The following is an 18,305-nucleotide window of genomic DNA, read 5'->3' as shown; positions in this document are numbered from 1 at the left end:
CAAGTATTCTCTGTCATACGAAAAATAGCAGTTATAATGTATACTCTATCATCTCTGTCATCTTTTTGTCCATGTCGACCACTTTTATCGCCTGACTGTGCTATACAGTGCCCAGTAGAGTTCGCTGGATACAAATTGATTGACACCAGCTAGGTGTGCAGAAATTACGAAATGGAACTGCAAAAAGTGCGAAATGTACAGAAAGTGCAAAATGAAATCCACTTCGTTCCATTTCGCACTTTCTGCACTTCCATTTTTTTCCATTTCGCACTTTCTGTACCCCTCGGTAACAGTCGCGGATCATCTTGGGAAAAGCCACGCAGATACAACAACAACGCTAAAAGAAATAAAACTTACCTCTTTCTGGGTAAATTCTGGAAATGTATATTCTCTCATGAACTATTACCGCAGTTCCGTTTCCTTGCATTTCGTACTATAAGCAGCAGTTCATTAGCATATTATTGCATATCGTCTTTCCAAAGCCTTCGGTAGCAATTGCAGATCTTGAGAGAATAATGTAGCCATGCAAACAGAACAACAACGTAACGCTGTAAAGATTTAGCCGCGCAAACAGAACAACGACGCAAACAGCAACGCTATAACGTTAAAGATTTAACCTTGCCCCACTCTGGGTAAAGTTCTAAAAATAAACAACGTTATATTCATTTACCACCCACTTCTGTATTTCAATCCTCCCCTAGTACCGTTTCCTTACCTTTCCATCGATTTTATTTCAGTTTACCTCATATTTCGTTCCATTTCGTACTTTCTGTAGTTCTTTTTTTTTCCATTTCGTTCCATTTCGCACTTTCTCTTTTATTCCATTTTTTCCATTTCGTCCCATTTCGCACTTTCTGTAATTCAATTTTTTTCCATTTCGTTCCGTTTCGCACTTTTTGTAGTTCAATGTCGTTCCATTTAACACTTTCTGTACACCGCCGCCGGGTACATGTAACGCAATATTCGCAAAAAGGACGCCAGCCAGGCTTCACGCAGCCGTCAAAGTCGCGTGATTTTTTTCTTAAATCGGTATGTCATGGATAAGGGGGCGTGCCATTAAATAATGTTTGGTACCAATGAATTGTGACATGACCCTGTTTGGAGTTTGACGCATAAAGGGGATTCATCTTGCGCAGAAAATCAATTCTTTCAATTAAGCAATTGTGAACATGCGACAGCTGGGCCATAGAATTCATCAAACCCTGCCACAAACTGCTTGGTAGTCATCGTGTAGACCTAAGGGCATGCTGGATTGATTATGTGGACGACATCCTCTGGGCACCCCAAACCTGATCATTGAAAAATAAAACAAAAAGTTTACCCAAAAAGTTGCCTTCAAGTGACCAGGAAGGTTAAACAAATGACTGACGGACTGACTGACTGACTGACTGACTGACTGACTGACTGACTGACTGACTGACTGACTGACTGACTGACTGACTGACTGACTGACTGACTGACTGAAGTGACAGAACATGATGTATCAAACAATAAATTCTGTATTTTTGTTCTTTCACATCGTCTTCTTTGACTTTGGAAGGTTTTTCTCAGGACTCAAATGATATTTTTCAGCTTTACTTTTACTGATAAACATGGCACAAATACTTGAACCAAAACATTGCGTGCACGTCACAAATCTTCCAAAGAGGAAATACTGATCATTTCACTGCAGGCCAGCCAATGATAGTATCCCTCAAACACACGAACCTATTTTAGCGATTAAAATGACTAAAATGACTGAACGGAGTCAAAAAGGACCCCAAAATGTTTTGTTCAGTAAAACCTCCCTTTTCACTTTTTTCGCCGATTGTTATCCGTACATTGCTTCATCAATGTAAGAGGAATGTTTTGGCATGTTTAGGTATGAATAATTCCCGGTTCATTATCATAATTTATGCAAAAAGATCAGAAGGACCACGTCTTGAACTATTGCTATTTAAACCGGGAGGGGATTTTTGAAGCCCACGACAAATTTCATGTTGCATAACTAATGAACGGCTTACGCGAGAGCCACCAAACTTGGTGACTTTTCATAAGATAACAAAAATTTCAAATTGATAAAGTAAGTTCATCGTTTTTCGTGTTGCCATGGCAACGGGTTTTGACAGGCATGATTTACAAAATCTGCTAATTTCAGTTCAAACAATGACGTTTCGAGGCTTTGTTGGTATGCCAAATGTATTTTCTTACATTATTATCATCTTATGTAATCCAATGTAAATTTTATGATTTTACATTGATATTTTAAGCTGATTTGATGACGTCATCGGTCAACATCCAAGATGGCAGATAGAATCACAAAATTATGGCATAATGACGTTATATTACGTCATTATGACATAAAATTTGTTATGGTAATATCATTTTACATGTGCATCATTCTCTGAAAATTTGGTGGACATACAATTAGTTTAGGAGTTACGGAGGGCGGTCTCAAAAACAGCACATTCTTTTTGCAGGGGTCAACACAGACTTTCCTATATAATGTCAATATTGTGCCGATCTCCCTAGAAAATTAGGAGAGGTTAGAAAAGTTGTCTACTGACAAAGTCACGGAAGGATTTTTTTCAGATCAAACATGCTCAAATAGCACGTCAAAATCCACGCCTGGGGTCAAAAATGACCCCGTTCGGGTGTTTGAGGGCTAAAGCATTGGCTCCATTGGTTCTAGTCTATAGATAACGTGAAAGTGATTTAAAGCTTTAGATCTAATACTAATTCAAAGGTCAGTATCCCATATAATGTAACATAAAATGCGCAGTGTGCAAGAAGTGAGTTTCTGACGTCTTCAGTATGCTACGTTGCGTGTGATGATGCACATTGTCTTCTTTTACACCGTCACTGCTTTTCTTGTTAATGTGATATTCTAAAAGCACCCCTATTCTGCACGGCCATGTGGAACAGGCCACTTATTCCGAAAACACTTTGTTTTGGTCCGATCGTGAGTTATGTGCTAAGCAGATATTGGGTGATGTGATGCGCCATTTCCTGCGGTCGTTTTGTACACGTTGGTTCGCCAGCTGTTGCGTTCGGCCATGGAAGACAGCGTAAGATTAACGTTTGATGATGAGAGTCTGCGAATCAAGGAAGGGGCTAATATTTTCAGTTACCACAATATCTTATCAAAATTGCATTATAAGTTGTATATGACGGGACATGTTTATCAAACATATGTGTGCGCTAATAGCATTTTCTCCAAGCAGATGCTGGGTAATGTGTTGTTTTATATAACAGCTGGTGTCATTATGATGCCTGGGTCAAATTCGGAACTCCAAGCAGAGGTTAGGTTCAGGATTCCTACACTGCCTGTAACTGCCTATAACTGAGATGGGGAGGAATATCGATAGATATCACTTATGCAAAAAAAGGCCTGATTGCCATTTGTGAAAAGAAAATACTATAATCACGTAGTGGTGCATGATGGAAATTTCATTCTTGTGGCATTTAGAAGTTAATTAAGAAAAGTTAACACATTATCAACTAGAGATCCACGACCCCATACCTTCGCCGATTGATGTTAACCTTTTCGAGTGACATATCATAAATGTTTCTCATTTCTTATTGGACCATTTGCATGAATGATATCAGTTGTTCATCTTCTCTGCCAAATAACACAAGTTATTCAAAGTATGAAAATCTTATCTTAGCAAAGAAGGCATTTACTAGCCTACGGCCGTCGGGTGATCCTACCCGCGGTCGGGCTGGTACCTCGGGTGATACGGAATACCCCGTGTTGTATTATACAAATCAAAACCTCGCGTAATTTAGAAGCAGATGCTACGATAGCCTTCTTTCCTAAGATGAGACTTTTACACTTAGCACAACTTGTTTTTGTGTTCTCGCACCTATCACGACAGATCCATCAAAAGGATCTTAAGATCCTTTTGATGGATCTGTCGTGTCGTAGCCTCAAGAGCAGGCTCTCTGGGACCTTGGGGGGGGGGGGGGGGGCTTATAAAACACTTATGCTGATGACTTCTTTTTGTACTGGGTCGTTTGTGCAGCCAGTCCATAACTATTTGGTCCCTATGGGCCAAATGTATTATAAGTGTCTCATACAAGTGTATCATATGCCCCCAAAAGGCCCAGAGAGCCCGCTATGGAGGCTATCTGTGTCGGTAGTCTCAGCCAACACCACAAACACCATAATTACTTCACGGAGGATTGTGTCCTACGGACTCTTGTTTTTTCCTGGTAGCGGGCGAAAATTGATGTGCGTGCGGATGTAATCCATACAATCAAGCCAAGGTGGCCTAAGTAAGTAAGGACATTGCAGCGATTGATGTATTGATTTACAATGTGTCATCTGGATGTTGGATTGATACAAACTTAATAGACTAGAGTTACAAAGGCTGCTACAAAGGAACAGACAGTACCTTTGCACCTGGGGGCCCGGCTGGTCCCTCTGGTCCCGGGTTCCCCAACTGGCCAGGTTCACCTGGCAGCCCGGGAACACCTGCTTCACCTGCACAAGTCACAAACAAAACGCCAGTCGCTACTGTCTCACAGGACTTTGGCAACACTTGGCTTCTCTGGTGAAAATTTCGGAAATATGGTTTAAGAAGTACGCAAAAGTCAGTTCGCAATATATTTCTGTAAGGTACATTGTAGTTAAAATTAGCTATCGCCAAGCGCCGTGCGATGTTCAAAATTTGTCCAGCATCGTACTATTTTTCACATGTGCCTTTTCTGGATAGCCGCCTGGCCACTCTTGTGCTTCTTTAACCGACCAAATGTGGATCTAAGCTGTTGTAACAACTCAAAAATAATAGGCTGTAAGGTCATTCACTGTAAAAAAAATTAAAGTTAAAAGAACTCATGAAGTGAAGTACTTCATCTGACCCTGTTATCGGATTTGTTAGTACACTTCATTCAAGAAAAACTAATAGGATTACACGTTCTTCATAATAATGACACAGCAACTACCTACTAATTCCAATTACAAGTTTGGCATGAGGGCTGCACTATGTTCTCTTGTAAATTGTGACGACGAGCAATCTTGTTACAGCTTGCATACACAGTAATTGTGCAACATATTCGTACCGATTTTTCACCATTCCTACATGTGAAAATGCCTTTTTTACGGCATCTAGAACGTCTTTGTAATGGAACTGACAGACGTTTGAAACATATTGCCCCGTTTTCGGTATATTGACCATTGCCAAAGGGTTAACAAATTCTTGTTTCTTATTTCAAAATTAGGCGAAAATCAATGCGCGCGCTGATGTCATCCATGAAATTTATTTGCTATGGTCTAAGAAAGGACTATAGGTTTTTCAGTTTTTAGATACCCGGTATGTGTTTATGATGTCAAAGTAACACGATGAGTGGAAGGTCTGCTTAAATCTGTTGAGTTCGCCCTAAACAGAAGACGTATCCTCCTACCTGAGTCTCCCTTCATGCCCTTCATGTTTAACTTCCCGCTCACTCCGTCGTCACATTTTAAAGAGCAGGTAGCACCGGCGTCATCGTCGTCACTCTTCTTAAATATGCCTACACCGACCCCGGGGCCGACGGCTGCCACCAACAGACCCAAGAGAAATATGCGTGTTGTCATGTTTAACCCGGTCGGACAGCGTGGTTCTGGACGGGTGAGGGAATAATCAGTTTACGACGCTTTTAAAGGCTCTTTTCTCGTCACTTTATGTCTGTCAGTCTTATTGCAATCACAACTACCAGTTTTACCTCGGCTATCTGGATGACGAAACACGCACAGATCTATCCCGAATGTACTACTTGGACTATTGTAAGGGAGGGGAGCAGGTAACGAAACAAGAAGATTTGATGGTGATGAGCCAGTACCTGTTACGAACCGAAAGTGCAGCTTAAATTTTCCAACTGTACCTGTCAATGTAGCCTGTACGAACGTTTCACCCCCCGGATTTCTGTCAAAGTGCAAGCATAAGAGACAGATCCCCCTTCCGTAGTTTTAATGTTAAATGCGTGTATCCTGACCAATGGCGGGACAACAAGCTGGTCAGTGCTCCCGATGTAACATCTATTGTTCCAACCACATTTGCCATGGTACCCGGATGTACGTCTGATGAGTAACGGGACATGTGACAGACATAAAAGTCCAGGGCGACCAAAATAGAGTAATGGAAGTCGACCGTTGCTATTTGCCAGGTGACAAAGAAAAAATTTTATAAAAAACAAAAAAGGTGTTTAAAACACACAGGCGGGGCATGGTTAACAATTCGCAATATTTTCCCTACATACGTTACACATAAATTCAAAATGTCCTTATGCAACATGCAGATAAAACAAAATTTTCATATTGATGGTGAAAATACAGTGCCAATTGCGCCACCAAGACACAAATGTCTAACTTGTATGCCTATAGATCACCATTAGTGAGCACATTTGTACAACCAATTCTGGAGTCATAACAGGGTGTCTGCTGTTTACCAGTAACCATGGTTGCAGCCGTCTGGGCTAGGTCGTTGACCCTATTTGTTGGGGAGCCTCGGGAAGAAGAGGAAGAGACGTAGCAAAAACAATATAATAATAATACTAATAAAGTGTGCATTAGTCTGTGTAGATGATCGCTATATTCAAGAGATTGCACTGGGTTTCTATTTTGTCACGGTTTCTTCCTGTTGCTAGGTAGAAAGCCCGACAAAAACGCATAAAGGGACGTCAAGAACAAGCCGAAACACAACCTCTGCTTGGAACATCCTTGCTATAAAGTGCAAAGTGATCTGTGATGACCGCGCGCGGCTTACGAGTGGTGCGTTCTATTCTGGAAACAAAATGACCGCTCCGTGTGACATGACCGTGTGACATGAGCCTGCCATTTGCAGCAGTTCATTTGCAGATCGTTGGTACACAAGGATCTCTTGTGCACGCGGCGCCTCCATTTTCAGGGAAGAATCTAGCCACACAAACGCGACAAAAACGTTTTATTTGATATTATCACATATAGTCCATGGGCCAGGTCCCTCAAAATAGCCATTTGGTACCAAACAAATAGATTCAAGAAATAAAACACGTTATATTATGTATTTACCACTCACTTCTGTATTCAAAATGCTTCCTGTTCCGGTCTACTCCTTATATTTCGCTATCTACTGGTATTTCATTTCATAATGTTTCATACGTTGTTTTAGTTCGTTCCATTTCGTTCCATTTCATTCCATTTCGTTCCATTTCGTTCCATTTCGTTTCATTTCGTATCTTCGAGGGACCCCAGATACTACCGTGATTTTTTTGGCGACGCCTCAGGGGCGGAGCCATTGGTATAGTGCTGGGTTCAAAAAAGGAGGAATTCTAACTATTCCACGCACGCATTCCCCAGGGAATTGTTTTTTGACAATACCTTACGGGAACGGTTTTCGCACAGGGAGGAACTCTAAAGTAATGCGTCGGGTGCAGAAAAGGCGGAAGTTTATACACACTATTACAGCATTGTCCTGACGTTTTCACAAGCTTTTGCTACAATATAAAAATTTGGTTAGGCAGGGTATGTTGCGATGTAGATAAATATGTCACAGCTGTTTGTCAATGTTTTTGACTTCTTACAATATATAGGTTCAATATATATATATGTATTCCGTAAGGATCGTATGTATTCCGCGTTATACATCTGATATAGGTAGGTTTTTATAGATTTATGTGCTCTCTGAAGACTATAGTTAACACATAAAGGTAAGACGCAGAGACAAACTTTCTTGAATAATGGGCATGGTAGGTATTTTAGGTGAGACTTTTAATTTATTTTTTGTTCCATTTGTTTTTATCATGTGCTTTTGCGTCACCCTTGCTATTTCATTGTTTTTTTGTTTTTGTTTTCCTTTCGCGATGATCCTGAATAGATTCAATGGTTGTTTCTCCTGGGTGAATGTTATCGGCGCACACTCCAGTTCTTCCACGTCGATTCCTTATGTTGTCTGAGGAATATCGAAGTTCATCTGCGGGCACTAAGAGAGAAAATGGCATAAATAAATAAATGCAATTGACCCGTCTCTGTTACAATATTTTCAGTGTATCTATGCTCTTCCCCAATATAAACACGATTCAGGGTCTTGTTTGTGTCACATTCATGTATAGGCAAAGTGTGTGCGCCAATAAATTTTACAGAATGCAAGTGAGCGCACATCAACGTACAGAAAGGTTGAAAGTCACATGTTTGTCATTTATCAAGTGAAAAAAGGCTTTGAAAGGACACAGTATATGGACTACATGTCACCCAGATCAACAAAAACGACAAAAATACTATTGTGTGTGTTGGCTTCCCGTTGAAATACATCGTTTTCATGTTGTCCCATAGGCGGTGGGCCACCGAGTTTCGTCCCTTCATGATCACTAAACGGATTATTACTGTCCATTTCACCTTTGTACTCTAGTCAATGATGTCCTTCTTCATTCCGACGGTAGCCGGGGCGTACGTAGCTCACCTACGGGCACAAAGAGAGAAAAGGGCATGAATAAATTGAAAACTTCTATAGTTATTAGGCGTTCTGTAATTTCTGTTGTTATTATTATTATTATTAGACTTTCAAGCTCAAGACGCACTTTCTTCCCTCGAAAAAAGATATGACGTTAGATATTCCACCAATAACAGCCCCGTCTACGCCACGTCATGGTAATACGAGCTAAGCTAGCTCGATTTAATTGGAAACGGTAATGGTGGCGGCTGAGCGATCTGTTTGAGAGGCAAATTTAATCGCCTACTGAGTGAAGAATAAGGAGAAAGTTACCAGGCGAAACAAGGGAGGAAAAGAACGGGCGTCTTTAGGCTGCCTAAAGGTAGGGGGTGAGTCTTATTTCTCATTATTTCTAGTGCAGGGCGCATGACGGCATGTGAGACCGGTGAATAAAATGTGTTTTTTTCCGATTTGCCATTATTCTGTTTATGTGCTTGTGTAAATTCCTTGCAGGGCGTAACGTTATATACGTGGTAAAGTTTTGTTGTGCTAAACTCACTGCTTCTTTTCTGCGCCGATTCTAAAAAAAACATAGTGTTGCTTGTGAGAAACCACGATGACGGAAACCAATGCGGTGGGAGAAGGACGACAATGATTATTTCCGGTAAAATCTTTTCGTCAAACAAAATTCCGATGACGGCAAAAAATAGGCTGGCTGTTGCCTGAGCTCTAGCTATTTAGCACATTTATTTAGTTCAGAAAAGTATTTCAGTCAATTCACGTGTTAACCGCATTTACCTGTGTTAACAATTGGCAGCGCATCCCAACTCATTAAATTACTAGAAAGAATATTAAATCCCTTACTAGTCATTTAATGAGCTAGCATGCCTTTAACTCATTAAATCACTATAACAGAATCTTTAAATCCCTTACTAGTGATTTAATGAGCTAGCATGCCTTTAACTCATTAAATCACTATAACAGAATCTTTAAATCCCTTACTAGTGATTTAATGAGGTAGCATGCCTCTAACTCATTAAATCACTATAACAGAATCTTTACATCCCTTACCAGTGATTAAATGAGCTAGCATGCCTCTAACTCATTAAATCACTATAACAGAATCTTTAAATCCCTTACCAGTGATTAAATGAGCTAGCATGCCTCTAACTCATTAAATCACTATAACAGAATCTTTAAATCCCTTACTAGTGATTTAATGAGCTAGCATGCCTCTAACTCATTAAATCACTATAACAGAATCTTTAAATCCCTTACTAGTGATTTAATGAGCTAGCATGCCTCTTACTCATTAAATCACTAGTAAGGAATCATTCAAATCCATTACTAGTGATTTAATGAGCTAGCATGCTTCTAACTCATAAAATCACTAGTAAGAGATTTTTCAATTCTCTTATAGTGATTTAATGTGCTAAACCCTGTGCGGCTGGGCCAGCTGAAAGTATTACACGGTCGTCGTCGCCACGGACCAGATTCAATTACACCTCACAGCCTGAGCTGCCATATGGGCCTCATGTGTGGTTATCAATCGTCACTTGCAACCAACATAAAACCAATAGTTTTGACGCAGAACTAGATAGTCTTGCTTTAAGTGTTGAAGTCGGCTGGGAAGCCTCATGATTCAACGTAATTCGTAATTCGTAATCAGCTCTGAGAATTTAACGTAATTTGAAATCGGCGGCGAAAATTTTGCGTAATTCGTATTCACTTCGAATCCCCTCCCCTTACAAGTTACATGCATAACTTTGCAACAGACCTGAGTCTGCTCACTGATGTGCCTTTTAATATGTGGCAGAGACTGCAATTCTCGTATAGGACGGTGGGCTGATATCAATTAGGATTTCACAATCAGTGAGTAAAGGAGGCCCTATATTTATAATATAACGTTTCTCATGTCACATTTGTGACATGTTTGACTACAACTGTTCAAGCAGGTTCACTCTGTTAAGGGGGCTAGTAAGCCTCCCGGGACGTTGGATCGAGGTCGCGAGGGTCGGTCCCTTTCCAACGCTGTAACATATTTATTATGCATCCGATCTTAATGAAACTTACACATAACGTACAGAAACGTGTGTAGATTGTATAAATGGCGGTGTTTTTTCGGAGGAAGAGAAAAATTATAGCAAGAATGCAGCTCAAAGTGGTACTTCTGGTTTGGTGGGCCGCTATTTTTCTGGCCTGTTTTTTTTTTACGTAAAATGGCCAAATCCTGCAAATATCAAGGTCTCAATAAACTGTTGACACCCTGGCTAATGGAAAATCTGAAATTATTTTCCCATATGTAGTTCATTTTAAGAGTATAATCAAGAAATAAGCTTATTTTCCTCCCAAAATTCCGGCATCGCTTACGGCCATGGCGGACTCCCTACCCAAAAAGCACTCCATAATCCCCATGAAGAAGGCATGCTGCTACCACGTGGTACCCCCAAATATGGCCTGTCACGACCATAGCCGAAGCAAAGAGAGTCACAAAAAGGAGTTTTGGTTGGTTCTCGAAGTACCGAAGTTTAATATATGCATATTTGCATGCCCCGGTGTCTACCAGCAGTGGTCCCTAGTGGGCTACCCTGCTGGGGCAGGCTGGTGTTTATTTACAGCAACGGCCGGCAATCAGAAGAAAAGCTGAAACATGTGTGGGGAAAATGATGTACTATTGGGACTATAATAGCAAAAAAAACTCCACGAAAGTGGGTGCAAAAATCCTTTGTACGATTAAGTTGACCACAAAATTACTTTGCTGGAGAGAATGTCGATGAAAGCTCCAATTACAAAAGATATTGACTGATTGATTGTAGTTTCTCCTAACCGTACGTGTGGACTATACCAAATGTATCAAAGATGGAAATAAAACAAGTACAGATTTATTAGATCGTAGTGTTTTATGCATTTAGTTTTAATGATATTGGTGTATATATGATTAGTTAACATAAGTACTTTAACATTTAATCGTACTTTAAAGCTTTGATACACATGTAAAACCATGTTTACCTCCTCTGCATGTTTGAATAAAGACGTCGGGGGCTTGTTGGATCTTTCCATTATATCGGCTGAGAAATTCCAGTGGAAAGATAGATTCCCACGAGTTTGTGCCACAAACTCTCCGATTTTATTGTAATGTGGTATATGGAGTGGCACTATGCTTTCGAATTGCCTTTCAACTGGAGAAAAATCAAGCAAGATATACGATCCGACCCGACCCATGTCCCGCACCACAGGTGGTGTAGCTTATCACCGCCCAGCAGTGGCCAGATAAGGACTCGCCTCTTGAATAAATAAGACTTCGAGGAACTCCGCCAATCGGTTCTACATGAGTGATTCTGACCCTTTTGCCTAACCTTAAACTACTTCAAAGCTGAGGACAGATGTCTGTGCTCTGAATTTTTCAGCAGATGGGACAGGGAAGAAGCTTGATTACAGAGAAATTAAATATTTTGTTGTCCACCTATTCAAGAATACTTAACTCCCGAGGCGAAGCTACAGTCTCTTGTCTAAAACACTGAAACAGACACGCACACATAAGCTTGATTGAATTTAACGCTAAATCTAATCGAATTAGGTGGAAAAACATGGTGCGGGCTTGTTCCCGCCGCGGCAAGACACATGATCACCACAGCGTGACCACGCCCCAAACCTGAACAGTCAGTCAGTGGAGGCCGGTTTCGCTGTCCTTTTAGTGGCTCATTGATGACAAAAAATGTCCTGATCTGAACGAAAAGAAAGTGTTGGACTCGAGGTCCAATGTTTTGAACGCAACTTGCAACGTAGGAAACCCATGACAAATACTAACTGTCTTTAAGCAAAAACGTCACGTATTTTGAAAAAAAAACGTCACGTATTTTGTCTCCGTATTTTTGAAACAGATATATTGTCATATATAGCTAGTCTGTATAACGCAAACTCCAGCTGTCAGGGGGTTTATGTCAGTCATGTTGTTTCCTACTCTCCAAGCAGAGGTTGGGAAAGATCGTGACAAAAAACGGGGCATATGATAAAACGGTCACGATTTTTCCCACCAACCTCTGCTTGGAGATCTAGACTGTTTCCGACGTAGAAAGCCCTGATCTTACCCAAAAGAATCTACTTTGGCTTTGATCGTATTACTTTATTCAGAAACAAACTACGCGCCCTGTGTCATATGATCTTGTAAGGAAGCGGGGATGTTAGCGTTCCTTCTGTAATGGATCTTGCTGGCGGGGTGACGAAGAAGATGACGAAACGACGGAAGACGAGACACAACATAGGTGTAAGAATGTGTGACGCAAAGAATGTATGACGCAATGGTAGCCGTTGCCGCAATGCAACGTAAATTGCTATTTGTTGTTTATTTTTTTCTATTTATTTCGTACGTTCGCCGAACGTGAACGTTTTAACGAGCGCGTTCGCAGAACGCCCTTACTTGAATAAAGACAGTTGATTTCAAGGATTGAACGTGTCAAGACGTCTTTTATTTAGCTGCGTGTTGTGTCTCGTCTTCCGTCGTCTCGTCATCTTCTTCGTCATCCCGCCAGCAAGATCCATTACAGAAGGAACGCTAACACCCCCGCCTTCCTCACAATCCCATATGCTGTTTTTATAAGTGCCGTACACAAATACTCGTCAGGGTACAATCCACAATATGGGTGAAAATAGGCTTAAATTTGCCGGTGTTCTCAATATGATATGACACACAGGGGATGTCGTCATACTAGTGCGGGCGACACAGATGAAGGACATCATCCGATCGCAAAAGTAAGCAAAACACATGTCTGTCGTGTCTCCTCCACAAGTGACATGATTAACGGTTCGATTTAACGCAACATGAGATGAGATGGCAAACCAGGATAAGAAGTCAGTACACCATTGTCTAGGAACAGATGTTGGAACGTAATCCTGTTTACAAGAAAGCCAACATTTTTCAACTAGAGCAGTAAGGGAAGAATATCAATGTCATTTGGGTATGCTGAAGTCTTGGTTGATTAGAACTTAAACAAACTTCTCCGAATATATCAGCTGTAAACTTTATTTCAATCACATTGAACGTAATCCACTGGAAAATTGTCCCGTGTGTAATGATCAGGTGTGAGGTGTAAATCTCAAGTTAACAGTTACTATTCGTCTATTTATTTTACATGCAGTAGTGTATTTTCGTTTTCTTGTCGAGTGAGGTCATAACTGGTCAATGACATGAGCCGATCGCAGAAGTACGTAGCGGGGGTCGGGGCGAGGGCGGCCTCGTTCGTGAGACATGAAAGAAAAGAAGTTCAAAAACCCAGGTAAACCGCCTCAAAACGTCCTCTTTCTGTTACTTACCAGTGGGAAAAGAAAGAAACGGTAATGTAAAGAGTGTAGTTGCACTTGTTCAGATTATGCTTTGACTAGCAGCGATATGGCTCCTTGGTAATAGATAACCGTATCGTTAGTACATTCCCAGACTTACGTGATGGACACGTTTGGGCCTCCTCTCGTGCGTACCAATGGTAACACATGAGGCCCATATGGCAGCTCAGGGCTGTGAGGTGTAATTGAATCTGGTCCGTGGCGACGATGACCGTGTAATACTTTCAGCTAGCCCAGCCGCACAGGGTTTAGCACATTAAATCACTATAAGAGAATTGAAAAATCTCTTACTAGTGATTTTATGAGTTAGAAGCATGCTAGCTCATTAAATCACTAGTAAGGGATTCAAATAATCTCTAACTAGTGATTTTATGAGTTAGAAGCATGCTAGCTCATTAAATCACTAGTAAGGGATTCAAATAATCTCTAACTAGTGATTTTATGAGTTAGAAGAATGCTAGCTCATTAAATCACTTGTAGGTGATTTAAATAATTTCTTACTAGTGATTTTATGAGTTAGAGGCATGCTAGCTCATTAAATCAGTTATAAGGGATTTAAAAATGTTCTTACTAGTGATTTAATAAGTTAGAGGCATGTTTATTTAGCCGGTACTCTCCAAGCAGATGTTGGTGGGGGAAATTGTGACCATTTTATCATATGCCCGACCCCGTTTTTCGTCCGCTACCCGCTGGTGGGGAGAGCGGACAAGAATTGAAGAAACGGGGCATAAGATAAAGGGGTCACAATCTTCCCACCAACCTCTGCTTGGAGAGTAGGTAACGGGGGCGAGGCGCTCTCGATCGGGAGACATGATAAGAAAGAAAAGAAGTTCAACAAGACTGGCAATGATAAAAAGACATTGCCATGGCGACGGTGGTTGTTGTTTTAATTTTTACTGTACCCTGCTTAGGGCACAGTGATAGGTGGTGCTGGTCATACAGGATTTCTAACGAAAAGGGCTGTTCTACTGGACAAATACACACACCGACACGCACACACACACACGCACACACACATACAGCGACAGACACACCCCACTGCCAGAACGAACACCGATTTCATCACAGCCTGATCATGACAACTGAAAACAGCCCACGGACCGGGTTCCCACCATACAAAATGACTATTCTACTGTGATAGGACTGCTGTTTACATGAACAACATGTTAGGCCAAATCTACACAAATTTTAACATCATAGTCCACTTACCAACAGACACAGCATACACCATGCAACAGCTTGTACACTAGTTATGTTCCCTGAACTATAGAACTAAGTCCTCTAGAGCGTGAATGGCCAGGGATGTTAGCTAAGGATGGAATACCAGAATGGAATCCCAGGATGGAATCCCAGGATGGAATGCCAGGATGAAATGCCAGGATGGAATGCCAGGATGGAATTCGAGTCCCACTGGAATACCAGGAACACCAGCCATAAAGGAATTTGCCAGTAATTCCTGGAGCCCTAATGAAATGCCAGCCTGGGAATCTTAATCCACAGAAATGTTGTGTAAAAATGTGTCACATGTGTTCTTGGAAGTGTACAGGATTATATCAGCAAGAAAGTGGCATCTTATCAGCAGGATAATCATCTAGTACTAGTACAACTGGCTTGCTAAATTTCCTTGCGACAGTGAAATTTTTCAATGATCTGGCTTGGACATGTTCCCAATGTCATGAATGAGGTTAATGCCCTTTAATTAATCTGCTTGTATAGGTAACTGAAGCAGAGTGTGCACAATCGTTATCAGTACAGAGTTGATGCACTTATGACCTGTTCCCTGAAGAAAGACATTAAATCTTACAGTTGTAGGGACCAGCATTAGGGCATCTAAAAACATTGTAACAGATACACACCGTTTTAGAAAGAAAGCAATATTACTGTAGAGCTGAGGTCTTAAATGGGTCATGTATACATAAGACTGGCACATCTGGTAGACAGATGTAGCTGCCTGTCTAGGTTATCTAGGAGGAATTTCCCGAGGGAGGCTTTCTGTCTGACTAACATTCCTAACATTCTTATTGTCTTAATATGCCTATGGACACATGCCTGTACAATTCCTAGAATAGCACATCTGCACACAATACTATATCATTTGGCTCGCCCCTGAGGCGTCGCCAAAAACCCAGGTAAGCCGCCTCAAAACGTCCTCTTTCTGTTACTTACCAGTGGAAAAAGAGAGAAACGTGTAGAGAGTGTTACTAAGCTGCACTTGTTCAGATTATGCTTTGACTAGCAGCGATATGGCTCCTTGGTGATAGATAACCGTATCGTTAGTACATTCCCAGACTCAACGTGATGGACATGTTTGGGCCTCCTCTCGTGCGAACCAATGGTAACACATGAGGCCCATATGGCAGCTCAGGGCTGTGAGGTGTAATTGAATCTGGTCTGTGGCGACGACGACCGTGTAATACTTTCAGCTGGCCCAGCCGCACAGGGTTTAGCACATTAAATCACTATAAGAGAATTGAAAAATCTCTTACTAGTGATTTTATGAGTTAGAAGCATGCTAGCTCATTAAATCACTAGTAATGGATTTGAATGATTCCTTACTAGTGATTTAATGAGTTAATTAAGAGGCATGCTAGCTCATTAAATCACTAGTAGGGGATACAAATAATCTCTTACTAGTGATTTTATGAGTTAGAAGCATGCTAACTCATTAAATCACTAGTAAGGGATTTAAATGATTCCTTACTAGTGATTTAATGAGTTAGAGGCATGCTAGCTCATTAAATCACTAGTAAGGGATTTAAATGATTCCTTACTAGTGATTCTATGAGTTAGAGGCATGCTAGCTCATTAAATCACTAGTAAGGGATCTAAATGATTCCTTACTAGTGATTTTATGAGTCAGAGGCATGCTAGCTCATTAAATCACTAGTAAGGGATTTAATAATTCCTTTACTAGTGATTTTATGAGTTAGAGGCATGCTAGCTCATTGAATCACTAGAAAGGGATTTAAATAATCTCTTACTAGTGATTTTATGAGTTAGAGGCATGCTCGCTCATTTTATCATTAGTAAGAGATTTAAATGATTCCTTACTAGCGATTTTATGAGTTAGAGGCATACTAGGTCATTAAATCACTAGTAATGGATTTAAATGATTCCTTACTAGTGATTTTATGAGTAAGAGGCATGCTAACTCATTTAATCACTAGTAAGGGTTTTAAATGATTCCTTACTAGTGATTTTATGAGTTAGAGGCATGCTAGCTCATTAACTCACTAGAAAGGGATTTAATTATTCCTTTACTAGTGATTTTATGAGTTAGAGGCATGCTAGCTCATTGAATCACTAGAAAGGGATTTAAATAATCTCTTACTAGTGATTTTATGAGTTACAGGCATGCTAGCTCATTTAATCACTAGTAAGAGATTTAAATGATTCCTTACTAGTGATTTAATGAGTTAGAGGCATGCTAGCTCATTAAATCACTAGTAATGGATTTAAATGATTCCTTACTAGTGATTTTATGAGTTAGAGGCATGCTAGCTCATTAAATCACTAGTAAGGGATTTGAATAATCTCTTACTAGTGATTTTATAAGTTAGAGGCATGCTAGCTCATTGAATCACTAGTAAGGGATTTAGATAATCTCTTTCTAGTGATTCTATGAGTTAGAGGCATGCTAGCTCATTAAATCACTAGTAAGGGATTAAAAAATTTATTACTAGTGATTTTATGAGTTAGAGGCATGCTAGCTCATTAAATCACTAGTAAGGGATTTAAATAATCTCTTACTAGTGATTTTATGAGTTAGAGGCATGCTAGCTCATTAAATCACTAGTAAGGGATTTAGATAATCTCTTACTAGTGATTTTATGAGTTAGAGGCATGCTAGCTCATTAAATCACTAGTAAGGGATTTAAAAATTTATTACTAGTGATTACTGAGAGTTACTCTTGCAAAAAATCACTAGCACAACTTTTTTACTTACTTCGTGTTTTGGCATGTTTTACTAATACTAACTAAATAAATGTGTTAAATAATCAAGTCTTGTTGCCTGTGTGGGTTTACCCCTATGAGATATCGTTTACGTTGTCTCATAGGCGGTGGCCGTGGGCCACAGAGTTTTGTAATCTCCAAGCAAATATTTGGAAGTAAGATCCCAACGTTTCCTAAGCTCCAAGCAGATCTACACGGGGCGCAAAAATCGTATGTGCTAGCCAGAGAAGGTCCAGTCAGCCAGATAAGCTCCAGCCTTAATAACTTTCTTCAACATTTCTACTCACAACTTAATTCTTCTGGTGAAAAAGGGAAGAATGGAAACAAATTGAGAACTTACAAAAAATTCAAGATTACGTATGAAAAAGAAAAATATCTAGATATACAAAATTCTAACTATCGCCGAGCCATGACTAAACTAAGGATCAGCGATTATACATTGCAAATTGAAGTTGGAAGGTACAACCAGACTCCACCAAATAACAGAATGTGTACTTTCTGTGACAATGATTGTATAGAAGATGAAATACATTTTATCTTAGAATGCTCACTATACGCAGACATGCGCAGATCCCTTGTAAGTCCCATACAACTAGACAAAAAATATACGCATCTTAAAAATAACGAGCTATTCACATGTATCATGTC

The 18,305-nt window shown here is 40.3% G+C and overlaps 1 protein-coding gene across 2 annotated transcripts in view; it reads right to left on the bottom strand.

Annotated features, from left to right (window-relative positions):
• The window catches only part of LOC136449266 (collagen alpha-1(X) chain-like), a 50,522-nt gene that overhangs the window by 9,507 nt on the left and 22,710 nt on the right, over positions 1 to 18,305 (bottom strand). The window contains exons 1-4 of one of the 2 annotated variants that reach the window (XM_066449227.1): positions 14,913 to 15,189; positions 8,333 to 8,396; positions 5,386 to 7,919; positions 4,377 to 4,465 (exon numbers count right to left, since the gene is read on the bottom strand). In XM_066449227.1, the coding sequence (XP_066305324.1) occupies positions 4,377 to 4,465; positions 5,386 to 5,557 (261 nt within the window). In that variant the 5' untranslated portion in view covers positions 5,558 to 7,919; positions 8,333 to 8,396; positions 14,913 to 15,189. Of the gene's footprint in view, positions 1 to 4,376; positions 4,466 to 5,385; positions 7,920 to 8,332; positions 8,397 to 14,912; positions 15,190 to 18,305 lie in introns of those variants that run through there. The other variant, XM_066449228.1, reaches the window with a different exon arrangement.

The sequence above is a fragment of the Branchiostoma lanceolatum genome, chromosome 15, assembly GCF_035083965.1.
Source record: "Branchiostoma lanceolatum isolate klBraLanc5 chromosome 15, klBraLanc5.hap2, whole genome shotgun sequence".
NCBI classification, from domain to species: domain Eukaryota; kingdom Metazoa; phylum Chordata; class Leptocardii; order Amphioxiformes; family Branchiostomatidae; genus Branchiostoma; species Branchiostoma lanceolatum.
Note: the sequence above shows the minus strand (reverse complement) of the source record. Positions and strands in the feature narration are given on the sequence as shown.